This window comes from Phyllostomus discolor, chromosome 8, assembly GCF_004126475.2.
Source record: "Phyllostomus discolor isolate MPI-MPIP mPhyDis1 chromosome 8, mPhyDis1.pri.v3, whole genome shotgun sequence".
Classification (NCBI taxonomy): domain Eukaryota; kingdom Metazoa; phylum Chordata; class Mammalia; order Chiroptera; family Phyllostomidae; genus Phyllostomus; species Phyllostomus discolor.
The window spans coordinates 103,787,025-103,810,939 of NC_040910.2; the positions used below are offsets into that span (position 1 = coordinate 103,787,025).

Consider the following 23,915-nt stretch of genomic DNA (forward strand, 5'->3'; position numbering starts at 1 on the left):
CCAGCCTTCCCTTAGAAGGATTGATGGCTCCAGAGGAGAAGGGACTGGGGTGCCTGGGGTGGAGGCAGGGATCCTAATTAAGAGAGGAAAGACTTAGAAAAGTCAGAGCGAGAGCCTCAGTGGAGGGTGATGAGGATGAGCTGGCTTTGGGAGTCATTTCAGGAGAATGGAGAGAAGGGGAGGGGGAGGGCTCAGGGATCACTTTAAGGAAGTGGTTTGGGGCCAGGGTAGGGAGCGTATGCGGCTCCAGACAGGTGAGTTTCGGGCCCCTGCGGACACCGTGGTAGACACTGATTCGAAGTTGGAAAAAGAGTTCTGGAGCTCAAACAGAGTTTGGGGTGAGACCGGCGGCCCAGAAGCAGGCATGTTCAGGAAGTGTTGTCTCCCAGGCACCATAGAGAGAGAAGAGAGAGGGCAGAGGCCTAGAGAGGCGGCAGAGGTGCTAGACCAGCCCTTGGCTCGCAGGAAAGAGCCGAGAGTCTGGATTAAGGCCGGAAGGGCTGCGGAGGACGCCCCAGGGCAGGGAGGAAGGCAGCAGGGTTAGTCCCTGGAGGTACAGTGACACTCCCGCTTGGACAGTGGTCCGGGAGAAATGGTTTATGATGCCGGTAGGGGTTCTGGGGCTGGGCTTGGACCTGTTGAGACTGGGTGCCATAGTGTGGGGGTGGCCGGGTGGGCATGTGGAGGGCGCTCAGGCCCTCCTGACTGGGGCTGGGTGAGTGGGCATCGCTGGCGCTAGTCCGGATGCCTCCTGAATACTGATCTGTCTCTGCCCAGGGCACGTGCGCCCCCAAGAAGGAGCCGTACACCCGGGAGATGCTGGCGATCTCCTTCATCTCGGCTGTCAACCGCAAGAGGAAGAAGCGGCGGGAGGCCCGGGGGCTGGGCAGCAGCACGGACGACGACTCGGAGCAGGAGGCACACAAGCCCGGAGCGGTGACAACGGTGCCGGGTTCCCAGGACCAGCCAGAGGGGCAGCTACCGGGCGCCCCCGCCCCAGAAGCCTCCGGGCGTCTCAGCCCCCCTGCGCGGGAGGAGCGGCCGGCCGCGGACACGCGCTCCATCGTCTCGGGCTACTCCACGCTGTCCACCATGGACCGCAGTGTGTGCTCTGGCGCCGGCAGCAGGCGGGCGGGCGCTGGGGACGAGGCAGACGACGAGCGCAGTGAGCTGAGCCACGTGGAGACGGACACGGAGGGAGGCGCGGGGCCCGGGGGGCGCCTGGCGCGCCGGCCCTCCTTCACCTCGCACCATCTGATACCCTGCGACACACTAGCGCGGCGCCGCCTGGCCCGGAACCGCCAGGACGGCGAGGGCGCGGGGCGCGGCGGTCCCCGCGCCGCGGAGCCCTCCGGCTCGGCCTCGTCCAGCAGCCAGGAGTCGCTGCGCCCCCCAGTGGCCCCCGCGGTGGCAGCGCTGGGCGCAAAGCCCTCGCGCCTCGAGGCGCTGCGGCTGCGCCTGCGCGGCACCGCAGACGACATGCTGGCAGTACGGCTTCGTCGGCCGCTGTCACCCGAGACGCGGCGGCGCCGGAGCAGCTGGCGCCGCCACACGGTGGTGGTACAGAGCCCTCTGACCGACCTCAACTTCAACGAGTGGAAGGAGCTGAGCGGAGGGAGCACCCAGGATCCACCGGGCCCTCGTGCGCACAGTGACAACAAGGACTCTGGCCTCAGCAGCCTGGAGTCCACCAAGGCGCGGGCTCCGTCTTCCGCTGCCTCACTGCCGCCTGCGCCCGGGGACCCCGGGGCCCTGCAGAGCCAGCCCCCGCGTCGCTCGGCAGCCTCCCGCCTCCATCAGTGTCTGTGACCAGCCCCTTTCCCTCCCCTCCCCACGCCACTCGCCTCCCACTCACAGTCCCTTGGGAAACAGGCATCTCTTCTGGCTTGCACCCCCTCTCCTGCTGCTCCTGGCGCGCTGGGCGCCGAGGCCCTGTCTCCAGTTTATGTGCTGGAATTGATAGGGGGTGGGCAGAATGGGAATGGGAGGGAGGGGACTAGTGGTAAGGAGAGGGGACAGGCTGCTGGGGGTCTGTGTCCCCTGGGTAGATGACAAGAGTGGGCCCTTCTGTGTCTGCACTTAAAGACCCTGTTGGCTATGGGGTGTGGATAGGGAACCCCCTAGCCTCAGACTAAAGGAAAAGACACTGCGTGATGCTGGTTCTTCGCTTCCTTCCTCTGCCCCCACCCCCATTAGCGCCTCGCCTCTAGCTAACGGGTGTGGGGATTTCGTTTGTACGTCTGGGGAGAGGAGGTGGAGTGGTGGTGTCCGCGGGAGCGGGCTGTGTATGCAAGTGTGTGTAGTCACTGTGCAAATGTGTTTCCAGTAGCAACCTCTGCCACCCCTGCTTCCTTTGTCTCTCCACCCCCGCGCCCACCAGGGCTCCCTGCCTGTGGCGCACACAGGGATCCTTCCCTCCTGCTGATTTTCAAAGCCAGAGAGTGGGGGTTGGGGCCACTCCACAGAGGCCGGGCTGAGCCTTTCACCAGGTTCCCTCCCCTATCCACCTTTTGGCAAACTCGAAATCAGCGGTCCCCAGCCTTTTTGGCACCAGGGACCGGTTTCATGGAAGAAAATTTTTCCACCGATCGGGTTGGCGGGGCGGTGCAGGGGAGGAGACAGGAGGCGGAGCTCAGGGGTAACCAGACACTTGGCTAGCTTGCCCGCTGCTCACCTCCTGTTCTGCGGTCCTGTGCCTAACAGGCCACCGACCCGCGCCAGTACCCGGCGGTCCAGGGGTTGGAGACCCCTGCTCTAAATCACCCTCCCTGCCCCCTGCGCTTTGACTACGGGAGCTGCCCATCCCCCAGACAGTTTAGGGAGGGTCCAGTGTCCCCGCCCCCCAACTAGACCTCCCTTGCCACTCTTTGTTCTTGCAGGTGTGCCGGCTTCTTCCACAACTCGGGCACACCGCCCCCCCCCCCCCACACACACCTTCTGCGCTCGGTGGGTAAGGGGGGAGCAGGAAAGCATCCTTGGTCTCAGCCTGCCTCTCTCTCTCTCTCTCTCTCTCTCTCTCTCTCTCTCTCCCTCACACACACACACACACACACACACACACACTGATTTATGGAGTCTGAGCTGGGCTATTCCTTCAGGAAGAGCAAAACCCAGCCCCTCACCTCCCCCCACTGTAAATAGACCTCCTGTCTCCAGGCCTCCCACGCTCGCCCTCACTCATTCCAGGGACGCCCACGCGGGGCTGTGAGCCCCACTGCCACGTCTGTCAGTCCTCTTGATTTATGCAAAGATTTGCTGTAAAGTAGATTTCTCCTTTCCCCTCCCTTTTATTGTAAATATTGTCTCTAAATGTGTAACATATTATAAAGAATTTATAAGGATTTTTAAAGATGTTTTGCTCATTTAAAGTGTTGTAACAGTGTTGCAAAAGCCTCCGACCCCACGTCAGCATGTCTCCTTCCACCGTGTCTCAGGCACAGCTCTCTAGGCGACGACTAAGATACCCTGCTTCTGAAAAGTCCTGTCTTACAAGTATAGTCTATATCTTGGAAATAAATGGCCTTCCTTGAGGCACGAGTCAGATGTCTCACTTGTTCTGGAGGGAGGAGAGGGCCAGGGCGGGGTTGAGACGGGGGAGGCGTGAGGTCTCTGGCCCACGAAAGGAGGGCAGCTGGGGCTGGATCGGGGGAAGGCAAAGCTCTCCCTCCTGGTGCTGTCACAGGGGTCCTGCCCTGGGAGCCTGGGATGGGCAGTGGTGTGGGCACAAGAAGACACAGGATGGGAGGGCAGGCGACCCCCGTTGCACAGAAAGCTTCCGTGCACTTGCTCCATATTCCCACAGAGGCCAGGCAGGTCCACAGGCACCTTCCTTCCCAGGCCTGCCTGGATCTTCAGCATGGTCCAGGGGTGCTGGCCAGAAGACAGGAGGCATGGGCGAAGCCTGGCCACTGACCCATTCTAGCCAGCTGTCGTCATAGGCACCCTGGGCCCTGACCATGTTCCCAGAGGACATTGGAGGGTTTGCCTGTTCTTATTCACGTGCACAAATGTGCAACACGGGACGGGTCTCCCCCATCTTGGCGCTGTGGTTTCGCCCACCAGCTTCCAGGCTGCCTTCACTGAGCCTCTTATCCGTCTGCAGGAAAAGCAGGTGTCAGTCATTGAAGAGAATCAAGGAGCTGGGATGAGAGTCACCTGCTGAATGCCCCTCTTTCCCCCACCTGGGCCCTCACGGTGGTTTTTGTTGGCAGGTGCGCTAATTAGGAGCTAGTGTTGCCAGGGGCGCACCTCCGCCCCGAGGGCTTGCCAGGTGAAGCTGAGTCCATCTTCCAGCACTCTGGAGCCCCACACCATTGTCATCTCCGTTTTACGTGTGAGGAAACCAAGGCACAGGGAGGTGGCACTGCTTGTCCGGGGTCACACAGTTACTGAGGGGTGGAGGCAGGACCAATCCAAGCCCGGAGACAAGACATACCCGCCCAAGGGGCCACCTTCTGTGGGCCGTCCTAGGCTTTGGATGAGAGAATGAATCAAAACCCCGTGCTCCCCTTCCACTCTCCTTCAAAAATAAAGGTGAAATGAAGACGTCTCCAGTAAAGAAAAATTTGTAAAGAGAAATTTGTTGTCGGTAGACCTGCCCTTTAAGAAATACGAAAGGCCCTGGCTGGTGTGGCTCAGTGGATTGAGCGCAGGCCTGTGAACCAAAGCATCACAGGTTTGATTCCCAGTCAGGGCCCATGCCTGGGTTGCAGGCAATATCCCCAGTATGGAATGTGTTAGAGACAATCACACATTGATGTTTCACTCCCTCTTTCTCCCTCCCTTCCCCATCTCTCTAAAATAAATACAATCTTTAAAACAAAGAAATACGAAAGGGAGGCAATGAGCTGAAATGAACGTACACGAGGCGGTAACTTGGATCCACATGGAGAAAGGAAGAACGCCAGTAAGAAGCACTACATAGGGAGTGTGAAAGGCAGTGTAAACATTTTTATTTGTAATTCCTTTCTTTTTTTGTCTTTAAAAGGCAACTGCATAAAGCGGTAATTACAAAACCGTGTTGACAGGCTTACAAGGCATCGTGGTGAGATGTGCAGACCGTGTAGGAGAGAGGCCGAGGGTGGGGGGCCCCCCCAGGGGTCCGGGGGTGAAGCAGGCCCTCCCCTCCTATCATTCAGGGTCCACCTCCGGGGCCCGCCTGAGGTCAGTCAGACCCTGACTTTGCTCAGTCCACCTTCCCCATCAGTAAAACGAAGGTGATCACACCTACAGCCGTGTGGTGAGGACCAAACACTCACTCAGTGAGTGCTGGTGATGAGTGTCACAAGTGTCCACAAAAAAAGCTCTTTTGTTCGCTCTGAGTTGGGTGGCCACCAGCGGACCTGCCCTCGAAGGCTGGGTCTGCGTTCACGCCTCACCCCGGCCCATCTCTTCTCCACGGTGCCCAGAGCTAACTCCTGAAACAATGTCAGGCCGTGTCGTTCTCCTACTTGAAACCTTCCAAACGCTTCCCACAGCTCCACAAAACCCACCTTTCTTACTGAATGCCCCCACCCCTCCCCACTCCGCAACACCTCCCGTGACAGGGCTTCCACCCGCCGCTCTGAGCTCGGGGCATGCCCTCTCCCCCCCCCACCCCCGTCACTATCCCCGGGTTTCATTCATTTCCCAGAGGCCACAAATGACTTCTCACTGAGGGCCCTTCTGCTTGGGACACTCAGCCACCAGCTTCCATGTAGACGCTTATTCTTCAAGTCTCCACTCACATGTGACCTCAGGGCTTGGTTGCCCTCTCGGAGATGGTCCCCCCTACTCACTACCCCAGTCGCTGTAGGCCCCCTTGCCTGTGGCAGACTCAGGTCCCTGCCGTCACCTCCCAGGATAGAAGGGCGGGTGTTTGGGGTGAAGGTGGAGGAAACCCAGTAGCACCCCAGGCCTCAGCCAAGCAAGAGAGCGCCTAGAATGGCAGCCTCAGGGACCGTTAGAACATGCTGGAACAATGGCAGAGCCTTCAGAGTTCCAGGAAAACCTAAAAAGCCCCATCAGGACATCCGGCCCACTCAGTGGTGGGGCAGGCTGGACTCTGATGTGGTGACCCGGAAGGGTTCAGGCAGTTTGCTGGCTGCAGGGTCAGGGCCCAGGGCCCTGCCCAATCGGAACCCAGTAGAAATCTCCTTCTGGGGTCTTTCCGTTTCAGAGGAGACCGTGGGGTCCGTGGAGCCAGGAGGCCCCGGAGGAGGAGAGAGCAGCAACGCAACATGGTGGGGGCCGGAACTAGGCCTGTAGACAGTACGTCCCCAACTGTGGGTGTTGACCCACTGGAAGGTCGTGAAATCAACGTAGTGGGTTGTGACTCACGTGTTTAGAATTTAAGAGAGAAAACCAGAGGGCACTGCAAAAGCGCTGTTTCACTACATATGTGGGTGTTTGTGTGTGCACATGTCGAAGCTGTTGAGATGAAAGATGCATTTCTTACCATGAGCCCCAGTTTCTGTAAAAAGGCTTGACAGCTGCTGCCCTTGAAAGGATGAACGGACACCACAGAGGATCATCCCCTCCAAAGGGCGGGAGGCGGAGACCCAACCCTGGGGACTCCTGGAGGTCATCAGACCCTACTTGGTTTGGGGGGGAAAGCACTGGGGGTGGGGCCAGCCAGGGCTGGACTCAAGTCCTGACTGCATCGTCCTGGTTGTGTGGCTCTGAGCCACACACCTAAGGTCTTTGGCTTTGTCCCTCACGGGTGTTAAGTAACACCCAGTAGCGACCTCACCGACGGGGGTGGGTCACCTAGCTGAGAACCAGCACTCACAAGTTAGTGAGGCTCCTCTCCAGCATCCTGATGACGTTGGTTTGCAGGGCCCTCGGGGGCAGCAGAGGCCCCACGGGGGTTTCTGCCCCTCCTGCCCTGAGCTTTGCCCGCTAAGCTGCGGGGCAGTTGGCTGCCTAGGATCCCCATCCTCTGCCCCATCCATCCCAGCACCTTCCAAGGTGTAGCTGAGAAATAATGAGACAGCAGCCTATAGGAAAGAGATCCAGGAGAGGAAAAAGAAACAAGTTTTATTTAAGCCCCAAACACTCGGCTAGAAAAACCAAAAAGGAAAGAGAGCAGGGAAGTGGGGAGAAGAAAAAGGACATTAAAAAAGAGAGAGACAGAGAAAACACAGCAACCCTTTTCCATTTAGAAATTGTCAAATTACACTGACAGAGGTCACAGAATATCCACAGAAGCCATCACTGCTACACCAACACGGGCCCTACGGGGTGGACCGGGCGGGGTGTGGAGCCAGGGCTCGCCCCGGGGGGCCCCGCCTGGGACCCCTCTCAGAGCCTAAGGCTCCTGGGGAAACAGCATATTGTGGAAGGGGCAGGAGAGAAAGCCCCATGCGAGTTACACAGCACAGTGGGCGGGGGCTGGGGGGCCCAGGTACAAGGGGCCCCCCAGACGGTTCGGCTTTCTCTTGGTCAAGCACACACTGATGGACAGAGCAGCGAGGCGCATGCAGCTGGGGGGGCATTGACGTGCTGCGGGCTTTGCGAGGGCCGTGGGGACGGGGGCTCGGGAGGGCGGCCGGAGCAAGTGGTGCAGGGACGATGGAACACACCCAGAGGCACGTCCACACACCTGGGTCTACACGCATTTGCACGCTCATGCGCAGGTCACAGGCACCCCTACGTCCACACGTATGTGGCCCACACACTCAAGTCTCTCGAAGCTACACACGTCTGCATACACGCATTCCATGCGTTCTCACACGCAAAGCCAATGCGCAGGTGGGCACGGGCTGATGCCCACGCGGGTTACACACACCGACGTGCACACCCCTCCCTGAGCACGAGTGCGGAAGGTCACACCCATGCACACGCATGCTTCTCCCCGCACGCGGGTGAGCGGACTTGTGCCGGTGCGCACACACACACACACACACACACACAGGCTGCACACAGTTCCACACAAACGCCTCTCGACCCGTAATGTGCAGGAGCCAAAGCGAAAGAAAGCTCTGCGAATCCCGCCGGGCTCCACGTGAGCAGGTGGGGTGGGCCCAGGGTTCCCTCCGTCTGCCCCCTCGCGGATGGACACTCCCCCCGCGTCCCTCTCCCCCCACAAAGGGACATTCAACTCAAGACAATGACGGTGGGACACACATTCAGGTCGCAGGGCTGAGGGCGGGAGCAAGTGAGAGTAGCAAGCAGAGAGGAATGGAGTGGAGGGAGGAGGGGGCACCACTCCCCCCTCCCCTCCCAAGTCAGAGGGTCTCTGTACAGCCGAATCAAACCAAACCTTGTCACTGGACCACAGAAGCCAGGCCGGTGTGCCCGCCCTCCAGCCCCCCTCCCCCGCCAAAACAGCGGCCAGGGAGAGAGTGGTTTTCTTTTTTTTTTCTTTTTTAAATATTTATATATATTTATATTACGTATATTATATATATAATATGTAAATATATTTTTAAAACAATATAAAATGTTAAGACACTTCACTTAAATGTAAAGAGTTGCCTGCAATTAGAAGTAATTGCATCATTTATGAGGTCCTTTTTTTTTTTTTCTGTTTTCCAGGGTATTTTTTTTTTTCAGGAGGGATTTTTTTTCCTCTTCTTTTGTTCTTTTTCAAAAAGGCTTACTTGCCTTTGTACAAAAATGATTCAAAGCTAGAAAACAAGGATGAACCAACAAAAGCAAAACAAAACAGAAAGAAGAGAGAAATAAAGAAACACAACCCAATTTTCCCTCCCTCCCCCAACCCTCCACAGCTCCCCCGGGCTCCCCCCGAAGAGAAGAGAGGGCCTTCCCACCAGGTCCCCGGGTCTAGGAGGCGCCGCCCCTTCCGTGGCTCATTCTTTCTGTGCTTACTAAGGGAGATGAACCCCAGCCCCCTCCCCTGTGCTTACCCCGCTTTGTGCTCCAAATAGGAACCCTGCTCCCCGGCGATCCCCACCATCCTCCTCCTCCTTCCCCACTCATGGAATCCCCCTGCTGGCCCCTCTGCCCTTTGGGGGGGCCAGGGCTGAGAACCAGAACTGGTTTCTCCCTCCCATCTCAGGACCTGGCCCTTAGCCGAGGTGTGGGCAGCTTCCACAAGGCCGGCGTCCCAGGCCAGGGACGCTGGCTGACCCGTCAGGCCTCAGGGACCGGCAAGGACCTCCCCAGAGATATCGCCAGCTCCTCATTAAAAACTGTGTGTCTCACCCCCTTCCCTGAAAACCCTCAACTCTCAAAAGAGGATGGGTGAAGGTCAAGTCACCCTGCCCCTGGGGTCAGAGCCGTTTCACTGCCACCCGTCAACCTCCTCTGCGTGCCCCCATTTCCCTTACAGCCAGACCCTGCCCACCCTCCAGGCCTCACAGCTTAATTATCTAGGCCCTTCATTCTCGCCCGCCCCACCCCCATTAAATAAGTTAATGCCATTTAAAGTGCTAAATTATAAACGAAAAGTATCAAATACCCCTCCTCTAGGCTACCCTCTCCCAAGGCAGTGCCCCCAGGGTCAGGCTGTCTGCTCAACCCCGTCCACAGCCGGCGGTCCCAAAGGGCCTGTGGCCCCTCATCACAGGAAGGGGGGTCCCAGGACCAAGATACAGACTCAACGGGCTCACAGACCTGAGGTCCCTCAACCTCTAAGGCCCCTTCCCGGCCCCAAACTCTCAACTCCAGGCCCTCCAGGGCACGGGTGGGAGGGCGCCAGGCAGCAGCCGCGCTCCATCGTCCGTCCCGAGCTTGCAGCACACAGGTGGGCCGCCTCCGAGGCCAAGTCTGCCTGCGTCCCGTGTTCCCGCCCGATGGTGGGGAGGGTCCAGTGTCCAGGTTTTCCTCCAGGGAGGTTTCCGGGGAAGGGGCGGAGGCGTCTCGCTGCTCCAAGTCTCCGAGGCTCAGAGTTCGTTTGGAGCACTCTTGGGAAGTTGGGGGGAGGGGAGGGGTGGGGAGGGGGGAGAGGAGGGGGAGGGCACAGGAACTTCAGCATGGACTTGGACAGAGGAGTGGAGAGAGAGAAAAGGGAGGGAGGATGGTAGAAGCGGGCCATTTTGGAACAGGAAACCAAAGGAAGGTGGTGTGTTTTGGTTCTCAGTTTCACCGTTTTGCTCTTTTTTTTGTTGTTGTTAAAAAAAAGAGGAAGAGGATTATAAGTGAATCATTAAAAAAAAGAGAGAAACCACCAACAGGGAATGAGTAGAGAGAGGTGAGAAGGCCCACACCTGTGGCAACCCTTGAGGGGGGGGTGTCTGGAGCATGGGGGGTGGGGGGTGGAGGGAAGTGTAGGGAGAGCAATGGCAGGGGTCGGGGAGGGGTCAGGCTGGGTGGAGGTGTGAGGGGGCTTCTAGAAGGAGATGGAAGAATTCCTCGCCCCAAACGAAGTCAATACAGGGATAGAGGTTCTGGAGGCCGAGGGCTTTTCTGAGACTGGGCTTGAGGTCTCGCTCGACCCGCTCGTCTCCCTAGGCGGTTTAGCGGCCTGGAAAAAAACAGCGGTCCCGGGTCAGAGAGAGGAAGGGAGGGCCTGCGTGCTGGCCCCCAGCGGAAGCCTTAAAAAATGAAAACCTGCACATGTTCAAGAGAAAATTAACTGCAAAAGGAAGAAACCAGAGGGGCAGCTGAAGAGAGTGGTCCCCCTGAGACAGGGCAGGGGGCCACAGCAGGGGCAGAGTTGGACCGAAGGGCCTGGGGGCCAGGGTGGGAATGTGGGTCCGAGGTCACTGACAGGACAGAGAGAGGGTGGAAGAGAGAGGCCAGAGAAGCACAAGGGAGACGCGCCAGGGCCAGCGGACAGGGAGACGGGGGCGTGGGGGAGGGGACAGGAGAGGAAGGAAGAAATGGAACATTAGCCACCACAGAGGTGCGTGCCCTCGGAGCAGGGAGGGAGCAGGTGGGCTCTTTGTGCCCGCTGGCCAGCCGCCCAGCCAGGGTCCCTCCTACCCCACTCAGCGGGAGGCTGGTTCTAAGCAGAAGGTTCTGTGGTGGCCCAGGAGGAGTGAGCGTGTCCTCCCCGGGGAGCCCCTCTCTGCAGAACCTCCCCACCCCCACCCCACCCGGAGGAAGAGGCGCTCCCTGGATGGAGCCTCCCTCCCCACCTCACCCGGCGTCACAGTTGCTTCAGCCTCCAGCCGGGCCTTGTGAGTCAGGGAGCTCACTCCCTCACACCCGGGTGACAGGCCTTGCATGTGCCAGGCAGCGCTGAGAGTCAGAAACAGTCCAGTCCCTTCCCACCTCCAGCAGCTCCCTCCCCCCACCCGCAGGTCTGTATCGGTCCAGAGCCATCTGCCTCACCTCAAGGGAATGACAGGTCACAAATGCAGATTCCCGGGCCCGCTCCAGAATCCACCTCTGGTGTGGGCTCAGGAGCCTGCGTGTTAGGCAGGAGCCCGAGGTGGTCCTGCTGCATGCTTAACTTTGAGATCCGCGGGGTTAGGGCTGCACAGCCTGGTTTTCTCCCTGTCCCTCCTGGCCTTACTTAGCTACTAGTGCGGTAAGTGAACCGTATTGATTAAAAAAAAAAAAAAAAGACAGAAAGGGCCCTGGCCAGGTGGCTCAGTAGGTTGGAGTGTCTTCCCATACACCAAAAGGTTGTGGGTTTGATTTCCCGTCAGGGTGCATAGGGGAGGCAACCGATCGATGTTTCCCTCTCACATCAATGTCTGTCTGTACGTCTGTCTGTCTGTCTGGCTCTCCCCCTTTCCTCTGTCTCTAAAAGTCAGTGGACATATCATTGGGCGAGGATTAAAACAAAGACAGCCTGGCTGGTGTGGCTCCGTGGATTGAGCGCTGACCTGAGAAGCAAAGGGTGGCTGGTTGGATTCCCCAGGCACATGCCTGGGTTGCCGGCCAGGTCCCCAGTAGGGGGCGCATGAGAGGCAACCACACACGGATGTCTCTCTCCCTCTCTTTCTCTCCCCACTTCTCCTCTCTCTAAAAGTAAATAAATAAAACCTTAAAAAAAAAAAAAGAAAGGAAGAGGGCTGGAAAGAGAATGCTGTGGCCCAGCGCCAGAGGCCTCCTGCAGTGAGGTCCGGGCCGGGTCAGCTGGTTTCCCACGACCTACACGATCAGCAGCTGCTGGGTCAGCTCTTTGCAGGGGGAATGCCAGACCGTGGCCCCGGCAGCCCGGAAGGGAAATGAGCCGGCATGCAGCCTGACCGCTGACTTGAACCTGCCCTTGCTGCTGGTGGCCAGTTCTTCTTCCCCACTGCCCGTAGACTCCCCCTGGTTTGCTTGCCACACTGCAGCTGCTTACACTGCCCCCTTGAGGAAGAGCAGGGCAAATTCCCCACGGGTCTTCCACCCCTCTCCTCTTGACTGTGGCCGGCGCTCCTTACTCAAAAGGGCTCTGGGCTGTCAGCACACCGCCTTTCTGTCCACTCAGCTCTTTGCCGAGGGCCCTGCGCCAGGCATGGTCCCTGTTCTCCAGGCCCAGTACCGACGCCCTGAGAAAACTCATTTAAAGGCAACCAAGAGCTTGGCTGGCATAGCTCAGTGGATTGAGCACGGGCTGAGAACCAAAGCATCGCAGGTTCGATTCCCAGTCAGGGCACGTGCCTGGGTTGTGGGCCACGCCCCCCAGCAACTGCACATTAATGTTTCTCTCTCCCTTCCCTCTCTAAAAATAAATAAATACAATCTTTTAAAAAAAAGCAACCAAGAGCTTTCTTGCTCCCAGTCACTTACCTTAAGCTCCTGCCCCGCCCCTCCCCCCTCACCCTTTCCTGTTCCAAGTTCTCTCTCCCAAAGCCAGGTGGGAGAGTCCAGGCCCCTCTGCTTCCTCCCCAGGTCCCCTCACAGCTCACGTCCCAGATGTTTGGTTCCCTCCTGGCTGTCCTCTTGTCCTGTTTGTGCTAAGCCCAGCTCTAGTTAAAAGCATTTCCTGTTCCTTCGCGGGAGCGCTTGTTAAAAGCCTCCGTCCATTCCGAGCTTTGGTCTTTAAAACACCTGCCCCCCCACCCCCACTTGGACCTCCACCTGACTTCTGCGTTCGCTCAGGTGAGGCGCCCTCACCCAGGCGGTGCCCCCTCCTGCCGTGGCCGGGGCAAGGCCGGGGACCATCAGCTCTGGGCGGAGTCCCCACAGACGCCCCTCCCCCCAACCCGCCTTCTTCCCTGGAGACCTCCTACGGTGGCTCCGTGAGCATCTGTTTGGCAAAATTCTCTCAGGCCATCTTCCCTCCCAGGAGCCTGGCCTCGGCAATGGCCAAGACCCACTTTCCCAAAGCTGGGGGAGCCCCACATCCATCCGTGCCCGTGACCCTGCCCTGTGCTGCTCAGAAGTCTCAGGTGACACAGCTGCTGTCTCTGAAGGTTCCTGCCACTGGCGTTCCACCAGCCAGTCCTCTCCTGTTGCTCCTAATCATGTCCGGAGAAGCAGAGCTTTGTCACCTTTGTGGCGGGGCAGAAACCTCACAAACGTTCAGCTTTCAGCCAGGGGGGAGACTGGAGCCCGTGGCTGGGGCCCAGAGGGCTGAGCCCGGCATCCTTCCCCTTCCCGTGGGTCAGAGGTTAGCAGCCCCGCTACGCCCTCAGCATGCTGACCTGTCCCTCCACGCTACGACACACAGATTTCCATGCAGGTGTAATCCTCCAGACGCAGCAGACCCTGCTGGCGCCTCCCCCAGGGCCGCTCCCAGTGCCACCTCCCTCCCCCCGGGGCCCACGAGCCCTTCTTTCTTGCTATCTGCCTGACCCAGGCACTGGACTGTCAGGAGAGACGGGGCTTCTCCCAGCGCTCGGTGGGTGGGTCCTGATGAGTCTACGGCTGAAGTCCCAGCTCCGCCACTTCCTCATCGTGACCCTAAGCAGAGTCTCCCTGGAGCCTTCCTGTCCTCACCAGCAGGGCAGGGAAAACAGTCCCTGCAGCATCAGTCACACAGATGATGCAACACAGAGCCTAGGGCCAGTGCCTGCACCCAGGACGCCACAGACGGAGCGATTATTACTCATTGTCATGTCACTGTAACCCTTCAGGTCTGCTTTGTCTGTTTCCATCTGGTTCGGGCCTGACTCGAGGCGATTCCTTCATCTATTCACTCACCTGCCCAGTAACTGTTTACTGAGTGCCCAAGGGGGCCAGCCACTGCTGTAGGTGCGGAGGGGTTAGCAGCGACAAATCCGATTCAGCACGTAAGAAGTTGTTATGAGGATTAAGACACGTAAACTTGGTGCGTGGAATGTGTACTGATTATTTTCTATCTGCCTCTCCGACCCCCCTCCCCCCAGTCCAAGTCCTGCCCTGCTCTGTGCCTTGGCTGGCTGACCCCCCCACCCCGCCCCCATGCCTTTGCTGACTAGCTTCTGGTTGGGTTTGGCCAGTGAGCGGGACTAGGGCAGGGTGGACAGAGAGCGGGTGAAGTTTCTTCCCTACCTCCTTCCTCCTTGGTGTCCAGTTGCTGGCAGTAGCCCCGAGCTCCGTAACCATAGCTCCCGCTGCCCAGCTCAGACTGGGCTCCCTCAACTCTGGGCCTCCCTGCCCCTCTCCCCACAGAGGCCTGGCTTCCTGCTTTCACCGGTCCCTGGGCGCCTCAGCACCCCTGTGTCTCCCCTGACTCTCTGGGTGGGCCCTTTGTTACGGTCCCTCCATCGGAGCCACCCGAGGAGACCCAGGAGGCGCCCACCAGTCTCCCGGCTGCCATGTCACCCTTGGGTCCTGAGTACAACCCCAGGAGACTTTTCTCAATCGCGCCTGTAGCGCCAGGCACTGCTGCACCGTCTCGGAGCTCCCGTCCTTGGCCCCCAACTTCTGTGTCTCCGGTCCTGGCACTTCTGTCTCCCTCCGCCATCACCGTCAGAGACGGCTTGGAGCCCAAGGGTTTCAACTACGTGATGGGGAAGAGGCCTCTGCCCTGTCCTCGCCACATGTACAGTGTGACCAAGGGCGCTGGTGACTCCTTCCCTTTGGAGAGCACTGGGTGGCTTTCAAAGTGCTGCCCCACACCCACCCAGAGTTCTGTGGCCTTAGCACCTGCTGCTGGGTTTTTGTCCCCATGGTACAGGCGAGGAAGGAGGGTGCAGAGGGCAGAGGGCATACGACCAGGTCACAGACTGACTGGGTATGGAGCGGTGGCCCAGCCCGGAGGACAGAGGGCCAGGTGACCCAGGGTGGCCGAGCGAGTGGAGGGTGTGGGTGGGGGGAGGGAGAACCAGGCCGGGGGAGCCCAACTGTCACAAAGCGCCCCGGGCAGCGGGGGAGGACTGTGTATTTCCCTACCCAGCTGGCTTCCAAGCTGGGGGTGTGATGTCACCACATCTGCATTTTACAAACACCCGCCCCCCCCACCCCACGGGGCCGGGAGATAGGCTGAAGGAGACGGAAGTCACAGGGAGAGCGCAGAAGAGCCTGCAGTTAGGTAGCGGGGCCTGAGGTGAATCCTCTCCCTGCCTCTGTAAAAATTTTCACACGGAATATGCATTATGTATTAGAAAGAAGGTTCTTTTTTAAAAGAAAGGCCCTAGAAAAGGGAACGTGAAAGCCATAGCAAGACCAGAGGTGGAAGCGTGAAGAGTGAACCACGGTGTCCGTGCGGGAGATGAGGGAGGGAGGAGGGGCTCCCTGGGACGCCCAGGTGTGGGCAGACACCTGCGGGTGGGTGACACGTCCTGAGGGGAAAGCAGCTGGCAGGCTTGAGCTCAGAACAGAGCCCCGGGCGGGGAGGGACGGCACCCAGTGCCTGAGGAGAGGTGCGGGCGGCGTGAGCAGAAAAGAGGCCGGAGAGGAAGCAGGCACAGTGAGGTGAGCAGGGGACAGAGGAGACCCGGCCGCAGGAGGAGGGAGGGGTGAAGACCCACAGAGGAGGAGCAGACATCAAGGAATGGGGGGTCGACACAGCCCCCGGGGTGTGTGCTGTGGGGGGAGGGGGGCATAATATGCTGCCCCTGCTGCAGAGAGGTGGGGGACACAGCTGGAGGCCACTGGAGACCTAGCCGAGCCCAGGGGTGAGGCTGGAGGGGAGGCAAAGGGGGCTGCAGAGTGAAGGAGAGGGCGCAGCGGCGACGGAGGTGACGGTGGGCAGGAGAGAGGGCGTTGTGCCAGGAGCTGTGTGCTGGGGAAGCTGGGAGTCGGGGCAGGAGACGGTGGGTCATAATGACATGGGGGCGGGGGGAGGGCCTGAGGAAGAGGATGCAGCAAATGCATTTTGGGGGAGGGTGTCGGGCAGTCTGGATTTGAATCCCACTCCATGACTTGCCTGCCGTGTGATCTCACATAAAGCCTCAGTCTCCCCGTCTACCAAACAGGGATGGTAAGAACCTCCCTCGAAGTGATGAGTGTGAAAGGACATAACGTGTGTCTGGCACAAGTGACCACACCACGAGCATCCGCTTTCGTTCTGGACACAGAGGAGGGACTGGCCTGGACAGGACGAGCGGAACTCTTCCAGGGTGGTGGTGGGGAAAAGAGCTAGGGATGGGGTTCACAGGTGTGCTGGGAGACCCATGAGGAGGACAGGGGGCCAGTGGGAAGCTGGGGAGGAGAGGCTGGTCAGGGGGTGGGCGGGGCAAAGGGCTCATCTCCGCTGGATCCTCCAGGGGACCAGCAGGAGGCGGGACCTGTGCGCCCAGGGCTGTCCCAGGCCGTGTGCTGGGAAGCTTTGGGATGCCCATGTCCCAGCCCGGGCTCTGATCCCCTTTGCTCTGCATCCTGGGGAGGGGAGTCCCTTTCCCCATCCGAGCTGTCTCCTGGGCTGCAAAGGAGGCGGCTGGACTTGCTCATTTCTAACCTCCTGCCTCGGAGCCGAGAGCCTTCTTCATGGTGCAACATCTGGACATGCCACAGCCCTGACCCCACCCCAGCACCCAGAATGGGGGCCGGACAGACAGGAGTTGCTGAGAAATATTCGCTGAACCAAACAAATGCACTAAAGGTCGCACAGCCTCTAGGCCCAGGGGCCACTCTGCACCTCTGACCCGGCCACATGCAGACCCCAGGGCGGAAGATCCAGGATGAGGCGATCAACTTTGTACCCCAACCTGCCACTTAAATCTGAAAGGGGGTGAGGCACTCCCGCTGCTCCCACCCCATCTGGGGGTCGAAGTCTCTCTCGTTTCTCGCCCTCCCCATGGACCGTCGGCAGGAACACACTGACACCAGCACGAGCCTGAGAGGCAGATGCAAGCTGGTTTCCCCCTCAGCGGCCAGACGGCCTGGGAGCTGAGAGAGGAGCTGAAGCGAGACCAGAGCCCCAAAGAGTGGGCGGGACTGAAAGTGGAGAGAAGGAAGCAGGGAGAGGAGGGGAGGGCAGAAGGTGCAGAGGTATATAAGGCCCCTCCCACCCCCAGAGCATGCCAGGCCCTCGAAGGGACCCGGTTACTGGGGCTCATGGCTCATGGGAACGGGAGTCTATTGGTTCCGCCCCCTGCAGAAGCAACTGGGGAGGAGCCTTGTAACGGGGAGGGGCCTGGTGGAGGACACACGCTCTAAACCAGACCCAGAGCCCTGGGTTTAGGGAGAGAAGAGGGTAGACTGCTCCAGGGGCCGGTGGGGCAGCCCTGGCAGGGAGGGCCTCTCAGGACAGTGGGTGGGAAGGTGGGCACAATGGCAGGAGGGGGCCAGCACACAGTAGGAGCACGCAGCACTGCAGGGGTGGGGGCGGGGCTGCATGGGGCCACCTCCCAGTCCCCCAGCGCCCACCTTACCTGCTGCTGGGCCTGGATCCTCATGTACTCGGCCCTCTGCTTGCCGTGCTTGCCTTTGTCAGGGCTGCCTGGCTGGCCCGGGGCCGCCTTCAGCCGAGAGGCCCCCGGAGTCACCACCTTCATGGGTGGCACACTGCCGCCGCCACTCTGCAGGAAGGGGACAGGGTTATAGTTGGAGGGAAATCACACAGGAGCCCTAGGCACTCGGGGTGGGGAGGTGGGGGGCTCCGGGGCTGGGACCTCTTCAGTGGGCCCTGGGGGCCTGCTCCCGGCTCCATGTCCCCGGCCAGGACTCAGGCCCACTCTCCGAGGCCAAGTTTAAGGTGTCCCCGAAGAAAAGGTAATGGGGCCCCCCAGCCAGATCCCTAACCACTCTGCTCCCAAGTGAGGGAGCTCTTGGGTGATTTCCTTAAACAGCCCGGAGGCAGCTGGTGACCCCGAGGGGCAGCCACTTCTAAAGTAAAGGTCCCTAGTACCACCCGCACTCCCAGCAAGAGACACCGTCCTGAGCCCGGGAGAGCATGCCCGAGACGGGGCGGGAGGGGGGGTCTTTACAACGGCAGACAGCAGGACTGGTGGCCCCAGGCCCGCAGCTTCCTCCGGGTGGGAGGAGGTGGGTCAAGTCTCCCTGGAGACGGACAGGTCTGGCCCCCTCGAACCACCCCAGACACCAGGCCTGCCCAGAGGGGCTCTGGGATCCAGAGGTGCAGGCAGAGAACAACAGAGACAGAGAGAGTCAGACAGGAGAGGGGAGGGGGCGTGGGGATAGGAAAGGGGGAGAGAACTTTATTTGTCGGTTCACAGATACAGAGCAGGGGAGCAGTCCTGGTCCCTGCTGGGGCTGGACGGGCTGACCCCTAGGGAGGCCGGCTTCCCAGCCTCCTCGGGCTCTGCCCGCAAAGCCCACCGGGCACCAGGCTCTCAGGAGGGTGAGAGGAGGCGGGCGGGAGGAGGGGTTGTGGGTGCTCCTGCAGCCCCCAACTCCTGCCTGCTCTGAAGACAGAGAGACGGCAGCATGAAGACAAGAGGGGAGGACAGGGGAGGAGGCGGCCACCTTGGGAGTGGGGGGCGGGGGCGGGGGGCTGCCGGGGGGCCCCTCAGAGGGGGCCGTGCCCATCTGGCTCAGGGTGGCTTCCAGCTCCCGGAGCGACTCTTCCAGGCTGTCCATCCGCTGGGTGGTGGCGCCCCGCACTGTACAGCCCGAGCCGACAGCAGGCTGGCCCTTACGGTTCCCCCTGCAAGGCTGGGCGTCGTGTCCAGAGTCCTTGGGGGTCTCCTCCGGGTGGGTCTCAGCAGCGGAAGGCTCCTGAGTTGTGCCTGGGGCTGGTCCCTGAGAACAGGGAACCCTGACCCCTCCCTCTTCCGGGCTGCAGCCCCCTGTCCCCAGGCTCTTCTGAGAGGTCCCTTCCTTTTCGGGCATCAAGCTGCTCCTGGTCCCAGAAGCCTCAGCGGCGACCCCTGGCGGGGCCTGTGGGCCATCCCAGTCCCTCCCACTGCCAACCAGGGTCCGGGGTCTCGGGGTGGGGGTCGTTCTGGGACTGGGCTCTTCAAGCCTGGCCTCTGGTGGGGACGGAGGGTTGGGGGCACACTCCGTCAAGATGATGCGGGGGACACAGAAGGCCCTGGGCTCTGGGGCAGCCTGCACAGGGAAAAGAAAGATAAGGCAGAATGTGATCCCTACAAACCAAACCGCCTGAGCTGGGGTGGGGGTTAGACAGCGGGTGAGCCCAGCCCTTCCTTCCACAGACGGGGACACTGAGGCAGGGAAGGGGCCTGAGCTAACCCAGCGATAGAGGCCAGGCTGGGACAAGGGCTCATGCTTCTTTCCACCGCACCCTCCAGCCTCCCACTTCCTGGCACAGACACCAGTTTGTCTAGAAGCGCAGACACACGCTGACTTCTCGTTGCCCAGGCCACATTCTGGGAGCAGGTCTTGCAGGGACTCCCATGAGCTTGCCCGCCTGTGCGATGGGGCAATCATACGAGGGGTGGGCGGAGAATCGAGTGAGCTCACATGGGCACGTGCTCAGAGCAGCACCTGGCGCACTGTAAGTGCTTGGTGAGTATCGGCTGTTCGCTGAATTGCCCAGAACAGTGGGGGCCAGCAGCCCCGTGTGGGTACAGACCAGATGTCGGTCTCTGGCCTTGGAGGGTGGGGCTCTCATCCTCATCACAGGCCAGAGGCTCCTGGTCCCTCCACCCCCAACTTTTGGAACTTCCTCCAAGGGTTTCACAGTCGCCACGAGGGGGAGGAGTTCGGACAAAGCCCTCTGCTGCAGGCAGGCTCGGGCAGAGCTTCTGTGTGAACGCCCTGGCTCTGGCTTTGGCAGGGGCGCAAAGAGATCCCCCAACTGCGTGAGCCCTGGCCTAATTCCGAGCACCAGTTCTGTGCCAGGCTCTGTCAGATCCGTCTTCACCTTCAGCCCTTACTGTGACCCACAGAATGGCCGCTGCTCTCGTCTCCCCTTTCCCAGTGAGGAGGAGGGGGGTGAGGAGGGTCATGTGATTCACTCAAGGTCACTGACCCACAGCGAGTTAGTGGCAGAGGCAGGATTTGAACCCAGGTAGTCTGACTCCAAGTCCAGTGCTCTTCCCACTAAAAGGAGCCATAGGGCAATTCGTGGGGGTCAGCAGAGCCCCCCAGCCTCCCTCCCAGGGCAGCCCACCAGCCCCGCCGCCTGCTTACCTGAAGGTGGCGGTGCAGACTGGGAAGGCGGAGAGGGCGACCCACGCCTGCCCAACTCCACTGCCCGATGGCGCCTCAGGATGCAGAGGGTGGGCCAGGCCCCAAAGGCCAGCGGGGGGGCTTTGCCCACCAGGCCCCTTCAGGATCGGCGCCCAGAGCCAGGAAGGACAGGGGCTGGGTGCCAAAGGCACAGCCCGCTGGGGGCAGCCCTTCCGCACTGCGCGTCCCAGATGGCCCCTCAGACCGCTCTGTGCCCCTCCTCTGCCCAGCAGACAGCACTGTCCACCCATCTGGTGCCTGTCTGCTCCCCCTGGCCAGGAAGACAGAGCAACACCAGGCCTCAAGCCAGAACAGAGATCACGTGGTGGCCCGCACGGAGCCCACCGTGGGCCGAGGAGAAGCAGACGGGCCAGGTGAGCCCGCGTGTGCATTGGCGGCTACCCCCGGAGAGCAGGGGCTTCCTGTCCCGAGGTGACTGAGCCGTGGGAAAGGCTCCCAGGCCACCCCACACCCACCACCCCCTCACCCAAGGCCGTCTTCCCCAAGCACGGCCTCCTGGGGGTGCAGACAGCGGCGCCACCCCCAAGTTCCCAAGGAAGAGTGAGGAGGAAACCAGTGCAGCAGGACAGCAGCAAGGACGGAAGTTAGAGAGAAGGAAGAACTTCCCAGCGCCAAGAGATACGGAACAAGCAGCCAAGGAAGGGTGTGAGTTTCTTCCATTCCGAGCTCCCTGACCAAGGAAGGGGGCACGATGGGGCCATGGGTCAGAGGGAGGCTGTCGATGAGCGCCCCCCCCCACCGTGAGTCCTGGCCCCCAGTGCCAGGCCTAGATTCTAGTGGGAGAAACGGAGCCCCTGACTGGCACAGGCAGCAGAGCAGGGGGGCGGCAGGGACGAGGTAGGGGCTCAGGACAAAGATTCTGAGTTGGACCTAGAGTCCTCCAGTGAGGCAGGCCCAGACCCCTCCATGGACCCAGGCGAAACCCAGACTGCAGGCCAGGCCTTGACTCGGGCCGCAGATTGGGACAGAGTGCCCAGGCCACCAGGAGCTGGCTCGGGATCAAGCCTGTAAGAAAAAGCAGGCCTAGTCCTGGCTGGCGTAGCTCAGTGGATTGAGCATGGGCTGCGAACCAAAGCATCGCAAGTTCGATTCCCAGTCAAGGCACATGCCTGGGTTGCAGGCCACAGCCCCCAGCAACCGCACATTGATGTTTCTCTCTCTCTTTCTCCCTCCCTTCCCTCTCTAAAAATGAATAAATAAAATCTTAAAAAAAAAAAATATATATATATATATATAAAATGTTTTAAAAAAGAAAAGAAAAAGCAGGCCCGAGGGATCGCTGGATACCACACTGCTGAAGTCTCAGGAACAGAAGGCAGGGGTGCATGCCTGTCCTTGAGCGGGGGTGGGGGTGGGGGTGAGGGTGGTCGGTGATTCCCCATGGGTGAGGCCGTGGCAGTGGCAGGGACCCAGGGGTGTAACCGGCATTTTAGCAAGGTAGCGTGACAGGTGGAGACAGGAAGCTGTGGAGGCACAGGTGGAAAGAGCGCGTGAGAGGTGGGGGGCAGCCCGTTACCTTCCATGTGGGACCTGGGGCTGAGCCCCCACGGGGCCCGGGGTCCTGGGGGGACAGCAAGGTGGGGATCGGCTGGCGGCGGGGTGGAGGGGGGAGGGAAGGCACTGAGCTTCTCTCAAACACCTGGGGAGCAGAAGGTGGGGGAAGGTTTGGAGGAGGGGTACAGGAAGGACCATGGGGGTGCTGGCCTACAGCTCGGGCACCCACAGGCAGGGGTGGCCTGGGCTGGCACTGGGATCCCGGCTTTGCTTTGGCCCCTTGCAATGGCCACTGGCCACCCTGCCCTCTGCTTTGTCTGTCCTTCAGAAGCCCTGGAAGCCCGGTGTCTGTGAGAACACCGGAGTATGAGGGCCTCGGGGACAAGGGCGTCAAATGCTCAAAGAACGCTTGTGCGGTGGTCTCAGAGCATGGCGGGGTCTCAGGGCAGTTGGGGGTGGGTCTCAAAGACTACAGCCAAAGACCTCAAACCTGCCAGGAGAGACTTCAGGACCCCTCCCCCGTTTCACATGGAGAAAAAGTTGAGGGTGGGGCTCTGAATAGCGGGAAGCCCAAGAGGCCAACCAGCTGTCCCAGTCCAGCCACCTTGCTGCCCTGGGGCCCCGCTTGGCAGAGAAAGGGAGCCGGGTCTGGCTGATGACTCGGGGGCCAGCCGCACCCCCGACCCACCTCCAGCTCTGCGATGATGCGGTCCTCATCGTCCTCGTCCTTGATGGCAGAGGCCATGATGGGTGGTGTGGAGGCCGGGCGGGCCACCTCGGACACCGTCCGGCGCAGCTTCACTTGGGGTTTCTGCACCTCCAGCTCCTCGGACTCGGCCTTCTGCAAGGCCCAGGCACCCCCGTCAGGACCAGGCTCTGCCCCGCCCCCACGCCAGCTCGCCTCCTGGGCTCCCTGGGTTCCAGACCGCCTCACAGCTGCCCTAGCTCCTCATTCTTCCAGAACGGCCCCACGGTGGAAACCCATCAGACAAGAGCCACCATTGGCCAGCCCCCTTCTCTCCTTCTGCTTCCTCTGAGAGAGAGGACCACCCAGAGGATCCGCAGAGGTCACCTCAGGCATCCCCCTAACTCAGCTTCCCCATCCCCCGCCCAGGGTGGGGGCGGTACCTTGATAAAAGCCGAGTCCTTCTTGCTGGTGACCACAACCTCTCCAGTGCGGGTGGTGGTCAGGCCATGGGAAGAGGGGAAGCTCCGGCGGGGAGGGGGTGGTGGGGGCGACTTAGAGGGCTTCTCCGTGCGGTATCGGGGCACCGTCAGCTCATCTGCAGGCAGCCAAGGAGCTGGAGGTCAGGGGACCTGTAACCCTGGAGTCTGGGAGCCTCATCTGACTCCAGGAGGGTAAACCTTGCTTCCTCTTCCAGGGAGGAGGGGAGGGGAAGGCTCAGGGAGAAGGACATAGGCTCCCTCTTCCTTCTCTCTGACCTCCCCCTGCAGTCGAGCCCCAAACCCCGCCACTCTGCCCCTTACAGCACTCTCTCACCCTCCCACTCAAAGTGTGGGCCAGCAGCACTGACAGCTCCTGGGAGCTTGCTAGGAATGCAGAAGCTCAGGCCCCACCCAGAGCTGCTGGACCAGAAGCCAAATTTTGACCAATCCCCCGGTGACTTCAGGGGCACATGCAAGTTTGAAAAAAGTCGCTGTCATTCATCTCTTTTCTACCTGCCCCTGCCCTCATGTGGATCTGCATCCTTTTCCCATCAAGAGAGAAAGTAACTATTGCAAGACCATGATCCTGCCCCCTAGGTGCTCCCTTCCCCCAGTTCTCCTGGCAGCTGGGGCTGTTCCCAGGGCAACCTGCAGGACAGCCGCTCAAACCTGACGTTCCTCTGCCTTTCATCCACAGTGGCTCCCCGTTACCCAGGACACATCCACGCTCCTTGGCCCGGCACCCTGTGCGCCTGCCAGTCTTTTGGCTCTGCTTGCTACTCCCTTGCTCTGCTTGCTACTGCTTGCTACTCCCTTGCCTGCTCTGCTTGCTACTCCCTTGCTCTGCTTGCCACTCCCTTGCCTGGGCCCGGCTGGGCATCACCGCACACCTACCTCCAGGCACCTGTGCATGCTGCTTCCTCTCCCAGGGAAGCACCTAC

The 23,915-nt window shown here is 60.4% G+C and overlaps 2 protein-coding genes across 18 annotated transcripts in view; one reads left to right on the forward strand and one right to left on the reverse strand.

Annotated features, from left to right (window-relative positions):
• ARHGAP23 (Rho GTPase activating protein 23) overlaps nt 1-3,530 on the forward strand; it is a 77,071-nt gene extending 73,541 nt beyond the window's left edge. For all 5 annotated transcript variants that reach the window (XM_036033840.1, XM_028521606.2, XM_036033838.1 and 2 more), the window contains one exon: nt 778-3,530. In XM_036033840.1, the coding sequence (XP_035889733.1) occupies nt 778-1,809 (1,032 nt within the window). In that variant the 3' untranslated portion in view covers nt 1,810-3,530. The remainder of the gene's footprint in view (nt 1-777) is intronic.
• Nucleotides 3,531-6,998: 3,468 nt separating this feature from the next.
• The window catches only part of SRCIN1 (SRC kinase signaling inhibitor 1), a 69,958-nt gene continuing 53,041 nt past the window's right edge, over nt 6,999-23,915 (reverse strand). For 8 of the 13 annotated variants that reach the window (XM_036033850.1, XM_036033848.1, XM_036033847.1 and 5 more), the window contains 6 exons: nt 22,936-23,090; nt 22,496-22,648; nt 21,830-21,952; nt 18,622-19,206; nt 17,568-17,714; nt 6,999-10,408 (listed from right to left, as the gene is read on the reverse strand). In XM_036033850.1, coding sequence (XP_035889743.1) covers nt 10,274-10,408; nt 17,568-17,714; nt 18,622-19,206; nt 21,830-21,952; nt 22,496-22,648; nt 22,936-23,090 — 1,298 coding nt within the window. In that variant the 3' untranslated portion in view covers nt 6,999-10,273. The other 5 variants (XM_036033854.1, XM_036033853.1, XM_036033852.1 and 2 more) reach the window with 3 other exon arrangements.